The sequence below is a fragment of the Mchenga conophoros genome, linkage group LG3 (assembly GCF_057382185.1).
Source record: "Mchenga conophoros isolate Kocher_MC1m ecotype Shallow Benthic linkage group LG3, M_conophoros_male_GT1.1, whole genome shotgun sequence".
Classification (NCBI taxonomy): domain Eukaryota; kingdom Metazoa; phylum Chordata; class Actinopteri; order Cichliformes; family Cichlidae; genus Mchenga; species Mchenga conophoros.
In genome coordinates, this window is record NC_140528.1 from 4695523 (window position 1) to 4704190 (window position 8668).

At 41.3% G+C, this 8668-nt stretch overlaps 2 protein-coding genes across 2 annotated transcripts in view; both read left to right on the top strand.

Moving 5' to 3' along the window:
- LOC146577049 (uncharacterized) overlaps positions 1–8668 on the top strand; it is a 35659-nt gene that overhangs the window by 23069 nt on the left and 3922 nt on the right. The window contains exons 9-10 of the mRNA XM_085268133.1: positions 51–224; positions 5570–5743. Of these exons, the coding sequence (XP_085124259.1) occupies positions 51–224; positions 5570–5743 (348 nt within the window). The remainder of the gene's footprint in view (positions 1–50; positions 225–5569; positions 5744–8668) is intronic.
- Positions 1–8668, top strand: part of LOC146577050 (protein NLRC3-like) — a 324292-nt gene that overhangs the window by 10155 nt on the left and 305469 nt on the right. The gene's annotated exons all lie outside the window — the stretch shown is intronic.

Consider the following 8668-nt stretch of genomic DNA (forward strand, 5'->3'; position numbering starts at 1 on the left):
AACAAACTCTACATGAGTACTTGTTTTATAGATTGTCTTTTATTTTTCAGACTGAGTGGCTGTAACCTGTCAGAGAGAAGCTGTGAAGCTCTGTCCTCAGTCCTCAGCTCCCAGTCCTCCAGTCTGAGAGAGCTGGACCTGAGTAACTCTGACCTGCAGGATTCAGGAGTGAAGCTTCTGTCCGCTGGACTAAAGAGTTCACAGTGTGCAGTGGAAACTCTCAGGTCAGGATTCAAACTTTTCCACAGATGATCATTTGAAATGTGATTTATATTATTGTATAAACAGGTAACTTTTACAGCTGTCAAGTGAACTTTTATTTACATTTGAGTGGATAATTGGACTCTGAATTACTAAAAGTTGTTATAGTCATGTCTCTGTTTATTTAAAAAAATACTTCATGCACTGCCTAATTTAAAGATTTAGGCTCCTTTGGGCCCATAATATATATATTTGATTTCTTTGTGAATGAAATTAGGAGGATATTGGCGACTGCTGATTGGCTCGCTGTTTGTTTTTTATTCACAGTATTTAATTTCAAAGGCTGATTTCTCAAAATGAGATGTTTATCTTTTCTTCTACAACACGTGGAGCCACCAAATCTTCTTGCTTGATTTATTCATTACAGTTTGATTTAAAGAATATTAGACTCGTAACATAATAAATATATTTATTTCACTTCTTCTTGAGAGAAAGAAAGGGATGACTGGGTGAGCTCCAGTGGTTCATCCCAGCAGAGAGAGCGGCACACTGGGCTGCAAATGATCACAGTAGTAATGGCCATAGTTTGATAAAACAGGCAGTCTTACCCTGTAGATAATACAGGGTTCTGGTGCCGATGTGGGGGAGGGGAGTCGCCCGGTACTAACTACATACTACTAACTACCTCATCCAGATGTCTTCCCTACTAAACCTGATAAGAAGTAACTGCAGTAGCCTTATAGGTCAAATCAGTTTCACCTGTTAAAGTTAGCTCCACTATTAATTAGGGGTGGGGGGAAAAATCGATACTGTGTAGTATCGTGATATTTTGTTTGCTAATAATGTATCGATACAGGGACAGCAGAAATCGATATTTTGTTACAAACAATTTTTTCTCTGAAGTCAACATGCTCTGGAGTCAGAGCATGTTGACTTCAGAGCATGTTGATCCTTTTTCTGAGCAACAATCCTGACATTCCTTCACTGTCCAAATGTGTTTAACTTTTTTTTTGGCAGCAATAAACATGACAGTTTACTTATTTTAATTTAAGACATGTTTAATTTTAATTAAGTTTGAAACTTTTTTATTTAATGTAAAATTATATATTTTTTTAAATTTACTTTCAAATTCTTCAGTTGCTGAAGGGGCTGCATAGTTTTCATAAATTGCATAGTTCGGAATAGCTATAATTGTACCAGATGGTTGCATTCAGTTAAGTTGGACTAGACTGTAATACAAACCGTTCAGTTTGTCAACAATAAAACTGACTGAAATGAGAGAAAGACTGAGTGTGAGACTTTGATATTAGATAAAATGAATATTGATAAAGTTTACCTTTATGTGCAGAATTTAAATATCGCAAAATATTTTAAAAAATCGCAATAATATCGTATCGTGCGTTAAGTATTGTGATAATATCGTATCGCGAGTTGTATGGTGATTCCCACCTCTACTATTAATGGTGTCACTTGTTATTTCTGGGATGAGTTTAGTAGCCTGAACAGCTGCTTAAAGGAAAGTAATTAAATAATAAAAATAACCTAAGTCCGGGGGAACCTGCAAGAGCTGTTTGCACAAAGAATAATGCTCAGACTTTGAGGTTTTATCGTTTTACACAAGGTTTAAAAATGAATGTCCACAATTGAATTGCAGAAATTGTTATTGAGCTAATACTGATGTAGTTGTTATCTTTGGTAAGGAGAGGTTGGAGGAAGGATGAGCACAGTCAGGCCTAAAGATGCTCTTAATAATAATAATGGATTGCATTTATATAGCGCTTTTCGAGACCCTCAAAGACCCTTTACAATCCCACTACAGGGAGTGCAGAATTATTAGGCAAGTTGTATTTTTGAGGAATAATTTTATTATTGAACAACAACCATGTTCTCAATGAACCCAAAAAACTCATTAATATCAAAGCTGAATGTTTTTGGAAGTAGTTTTTAGTTTGTTTTTAGTTTTAGCTATTTTAGGGGGATATCTGTGTGTGCAGGTGACTATTACTGTGCAGAATTATTAGGCAACTTAACAAAAAACAAATATATACCCATTTCATTTATTTATTTTTACCAGTGACACCAATATAACATCTCCACATTCACAAATATACATTTCTGACATTCAAAAACAAAACAAAAACAAATCAGCGACCAATATAGCCACCTTTCTTTGCAAGGACACTCAAAAGCCTGCCATCCATGGATTCTGTCAGTGTTTTGATCTGTTCACCATCAACATTGCGTGCAGCAGCAACCACAGCCTCCCAGACACTGTTCAGAGAGGTGTACTGTTTTCCCTCCTTGTAAAGCTCACATTTGATGATGGACCACAGGTTCTCAATGGGGTTCAGATCAGGTGAACAAGGAGGCCATGTCATTAGTTTTTCTTCTTTTATACCCTTTCTTGCCAGCCACGCTGTGGAGTACTTGGACGTGTGTGATGGAGCATTGTCCTGCATGAAAATCATGTTTTTCTTGAAGGATGCAGACTTCTTCCTGTACCACTGCTTGAAGAAGGTGTCCTCCAGAAACTGGCAGTAGGACTGGGAGTTGAGCTTGACTCCATCCTCAACCCGAAAAGGCCCCACAAGCTCATCTTTGATGATACCAGCCCAAACCAGTACTCCACCTCCACCTTGCTGGCGTCTGAGTGGGACTGGAGCTCTCTGCCCTTTACCAATCCAGCCACGGGCCCATCCATCTGGCCCATCAAGACTCACTCTCATTTCATCAGTCCATAAAACCTTAGAAAAACCAGTCTTGAGATATTTCTTGGCCCAGTCTTGACGTTTCAGCTTGTGTGTCTTGTTCAGTGGTGGTCGTCTTTCAGCCTTTCTTACCTTGGCCATGTCTCTGAGTATTGCACACCTTGTGCTCTTGGGCACTCCAGTGATGTTGCAGCTCCAAAATATGGCCAAACTGGTGGCAAGTGGCATCTTGGCAGCTGCACGCTTGACTTTTCTCAGTTCATGGGCAGTTATTTTGTGCCTTGGTTTTTCCACACGCTTCTTGCGACCCTGTTGACTATTTTGAATGAAACGCTTGATTGTTCGATGATCACGCTTCAGAAGCTTTGCAATTTTGAGACTGCTGCATCCCTCTGCAAGATATCTCACTGTTTTTGACTTTTCTGAGCCTGTCAAGTCCTTCTTTTGACCCATTTTGCCAAAGGAAAGGACGTTACCTAATAATTATGCACACCTGATATAGGGTGTTGATGTCATTAGACCACACCCCTTCTCATTACAGAGATGCACATCACCTAATATGCTTAATTGGTAGTAGGCTTTCGAGCCTATACAGCTTGGAGTAAGACAACATGCATGAAGAGGATGATGTGGACAAAATACTCATTTGCCTAATAATTCTGCACTCCCTGTATTCATTCACTCTCACATTCACACACTGGTGGAGGTAAGCTACAGTTGTAGTGGTAGGTTAGGTTTTGCCCAAGGACAAAATGACCAAGACAGAGAGAGCTGGCTCATCAGACAGACAAGCTCATCTTGTAACCTACTGGTTCGCTGGTCAGCACACCAGCTGACTAGCAAACCAGCTAACTAGCACACCAGCTAACTAGCACACCGGCTAAATAGCAAATCAGCTAACTAGCAGACCAGCTAACGGCAGCCACAAGCTGAAGGACGATTAAATGTAGTGGAGATATCAGAGATGACACTGGTGTGTCCGATTCACTCTTTAGCACACTGGTGTGTCCGATTCACTCTTTAGCACTCTGGTCACTCCGGTGTGTCAGCCAGAACACCACTGAAGGCCAAATGATCCCAGCATGTGGAATAAAGAGCTTAAGGTTTGGTTTGAGACACTTTATTCTTTCACTGATTGATTCTTGCGGCTGTGATCATGTGTGTGGTTTCTTACAAAAAGGAAGTACACAATACAAATACATGACAAATAAGATGAATAGATAAGTTACATATCCAGTTATATGTACGTACATCAGTATAGCTAATATAGCCATATATAAGGACAAAGATCACAGTACTATAATGCAGTAATGTTAAACACAAAGGTGTATATCTACATAAATCTGTCCTATCAGTGATCAGGGTACTGTAGTATACTTCCACTACATAAACTATAGAAACTAAACGACATTAGTGTGACTTTAAGTTACCATCAGTACAGACGAACTGATGGTAGTTGTACAAAATAAAGGCTTTGCAATTATTGTGAAGGGCTTCCGGTTAAACTAAGATCAGCTGATTACCTCATAACAAATTGTTTGCTATAGAACGCAGCTCCCACTCTTCATTAATATCATGTACTGTAACTCCCAAGTAACCATGGTTACCCAGCCACGCCCAGTAGTTTCCAGAGAGACCAACAGCTGGTGCACGTTGTAACGCCGTGGCTTTTGTAGTCTCTCCTTTTTCTACAGCTCATGTGTTCTTCTTGTGATGGTGCGTCTTGAGGGAGGCTCATACATGCCGTCATTTGTTGATCCTAAGAACGTTCCTCAGACCGACTTCTTCAACAACACTAATCGGCCTGCAGTTTGTAGCTACTCACTTCACTGTGGCGTTTGTTAGCTTGTCTTTCTTTGGTTTTATCCTGACTCCTCCCACAAGCTGATCCTACGTAGTCTGCCCAAGCCTCCCACCTCTGTTTGTTTGGGTGGTTTGTTTGCTGCCATCAACAGCGTGTAATGCATTTAAGTGATACTTCAGACATGAAGTACTGCGACAATAAAAAACTCAACTTTGCTTAAAAATAACTTTAGTTGTATCAACACTGCCCTCTGGAATAATTAGACTTTGGTGACAAACTGATGTGATCTCCATGTTTCCTTTGTTGGACTGTGGGCGAGTGTCAGAACTGAATGTACTGAGTAACATGTGGAGTTTAAATATGTGTCAGTTCCAGTTTTAGAGCTCTAAAGTGCAGCTATCATGTTAGGAATATGTTAGGAATAGACAGGAACACTGAGCACACTGAGGTCAAATCTTTATTTATCCAGTTCATCTGTAGGCTGAGCTCAGTCCATCCATTTAGTGAAATGATGTTTAAAGGTCTCCTTGTTCTGTGAGCGTGCACAGATCCTGAAGCAGAAAGCCTGGGTTAACAGAGAAATGATCATCACTGTGATGATGCTCACCATCTCTGACTGGGATTTGAGGTTTTGTCAAAGCAGCAAAGAAAGCCTGGCTATGTTGGACTGGGTGTGGAAGCAGCTCCCAGTTTGAGTTCAGGAGACAGACACCCTCTCTACTTTGACGATCAGCTTCAAACTTTCCTTTTTGATAAAACTTATAGTTCGAGCTGGATCAGGTGACCCTGAACCATCACTTAGTTATGCTGCTATAGAGATGGATAACAGATGGATTGTTGTTTTGTGTGTCTGCAGTCTGTCAGGCTGTCTGATCACAGAGGAAGGCTGTACTTCTCTGGCCTCAGCTCTGACCTCCAACCCCTCCCATCTGAGAGAGCTGGACCTGAGCTACAATCATCCAGGTCCCTCAGGAATGAAGCTTCTGTCGGCTGGACTGAAGGATCCAGGCTGGAGACTGGACACTCTCAGGTATGGAGAGAATGTCTGATATAGGAGGAAGAGCTGGAATCATTTCCTGTGTCTTTCACTCACTTCCTGTTTGTTTCCTGCAGATGAGACATGAACAATCACACATGCAGGAATATTTTCAGGGACAGACACACTAGTCTAGCTGGATAGTACATGGATATTTATGTAGGGGGTCTTCAAGGAGTCTGTTTGCAGGAACATTAATGATAACTGATAAGTCATGTTGAGAGTTTCATTAAAAGTAGACTTACAGTTAGGTAATATTTGGACAGAGACAACATTTTGTAACTTTAGATACAAGTATCAGCCATGTGTGTGTTTCCCATGCTGTATGTCCACAGTCACAGTGACAGTCAGTGACACTGACAGAAGGATGAAACAAGGCTGTGAATCATTTCAGTCTGTGTGTGTGACAAAGAGGCAGACAGGAGCAGCTAACATTTGGAAATGGAAGCTTACTGGAAACACTACATTCACGGCTGAATTCACAATAGATTTGTTCTCAAGTGCACATTTAGCAGCTAATGCTAATACTGTTTTCCCTTTGCTTTCTACAGCAGCTATTGCTAAGTAGGCCACTTTGCTCCGCTAAGGATTTGTGTGACCATGATGGAGACTCTGATAAGCTAATGCTGCTAAGCTAATGCTGTTTATGGGCCCTGTTAGAATCAATATTTCATTCTCATTCTGTTGTTTGAGAACAATATTAACGTTTCACATCATTATAACACAAGAGAAAAGGGTATTGGCATTAGCTACTAGTGCTTATTCACCTCAAATTACCTTTAGCTGCTAATGGAAGCCTACTTAGCATTAACTCCTCACTAATATAATGCTAATTTACATCAAATTAGCATTAACTGCTCATATTGTTATAAGGAAAGAGAAAACGGTATTAGCATTTGCTGCTAATAATTATTCACCCCTAATTAGAATAAGCCGCTAAAAGCAGCCAACTTAGCATTAATTCCTCACTTTGTTGTTACCCAACGGAAAAGAGTATTAGTATTAGCTACTATCATTTTTAATAAGTAAGAGAAAACAGTATTAGCAGTAGCGCATAATGCTAATTCACGTCAACGTAGTATTAGTTAATAATGGCAGCCTGCTTAGCATTAACTGCTCACTAATATAATGCTAATTCGCATCAAATTAGCATTAGCTGCTCAAGTTGTTATAAGGAAAAAGAGAAAACGGTATTAGTATTAGCTGCTAATAATTAGTTCAGAGTTGCACTGCAGCTCAATGAGCTCCATTTGAAGCACAGAAGGGGCATCTTGCACATCAAAGGAGAAGGGGTCCGCAAAAATGTGAAAGGTGGCTCTGTGTGTCTTGAAGTCAGCAAATCTGGGATCAAATTCCTCCTGTAGCCTCAAAATGACATCAACATACTCGTCAGCACTGAATGGTGTGCCTGCATCCACGAGTGCCTTGCATGCTGGGAAATGGCAAAGGTTTGTCTGAGAGAGCTGAGCTTTCCAGAGCGCCAGTTTTGTGGAGAATGCTCTCACGTTGTCATAGGCAGCACTGACAAGTTGCCCCTGGCCTTGTAACGTCTTGTTCAGTACATTAAGCTCATGTGTCATATCAACAAGAAAAGCTGAGTCCATGAGCCATTTGGGATCAGTTAGCACAGGAACACTAACTCCATCCTTCTCCATGAAGGCTTCACTTCTGCTCTCAACTCAAAAAGTCTCTTTAATACATTTCCCCTGCTGAGCCAACGTACCTCAGTGAAGTCGAGCACATCCCCATATTCTGACTCCATTTCCTCTAAAAAAGCACAGAACCTTCGGTGCTTTAAGCCCCTGGATCTGATTTGGTTGATGCATTTCACAACAATAGACATCACATTGTCAAACTTCAGGCATTTGCTGCAAAGGACCTGCTGATGGATGATGCAGTGCAGAGCAATGGCCTCCTCCACGCCTTCCTCTTCCAGTTTGTTTTGTGCCACCAGTCCATGTTTCCTCCCTGTCATTGATGGCGCTCCATCTGTTGTTATTCCAACAAACCTCTTCCATGGCAAACCAACATTCTCAATGGCATCACACAGCTTGTAAATATCTGCTGAGCGGTGGTCTGGCCATGCATTGGAATTACTGTGAGCAGCTCCTCCATCACTTCAAAACTGTCATCAACACCACGGACATACATTGGGAGCTGGGCAGTGTCGGTGATGTCTGTGGTCTCATCAAGAGCGACTGAGTATACACTGAAACATTTGGCTTTCTCACACAGTTGGTCATAAATGTCACTTGACAGGTCAGAAATGCGATCTGCTGCGGTGTTGGCAGAAAGGCTGATGTTGCTAAACTGACCTTTCTTTCCCGGACAGACTATATTTGCAGCCTGCAATATGCACTTTTAGACAAATGCACCTTCTGTGAATGGCTTCCCTGCTTTAGCAATCATCTCACTAACCACGTGGCTCCGACTGCTGCATTATTCTCTTTGGTTGCTTTCTTGGAGAAATCTTGCTGCCTCAGTAGATCTGTTTTAAGACTGGCAACCCGGTTCGCTCTCTCGTCTCCCTGGTATTCTGCATCCAGCTCAGCATGTCTAGTTGTGTAATGACGTTTCAAATTGTATTCCTTGTGCAGCGCAACTTTCTCTGTGCAAATAAGACAGGTCGGGGTGCCCCTGTGCTCAACAAAGAAATATTGCATTTCCCACTTTTCCTGAAATTGTCGGTGCTCATCACCAACCTTTCTCTTCACCGCAGGCTTTGAAAAAGACATGTTTGGGGCTATGTGACATTTATAATTCTACTTGGTGTCACTGTCGCATTGAAGTTTCAATCAAGCGTTTAGCCGACGGACGGGGAACGTCTCAACGCGTAGAGAACGTCATTTCTGCTTCTTTTTCTTGCAACCGTAGCACGGCGATCGGCAGATAAAAAGCCGGTAGCAGTCTCCTTTGTTT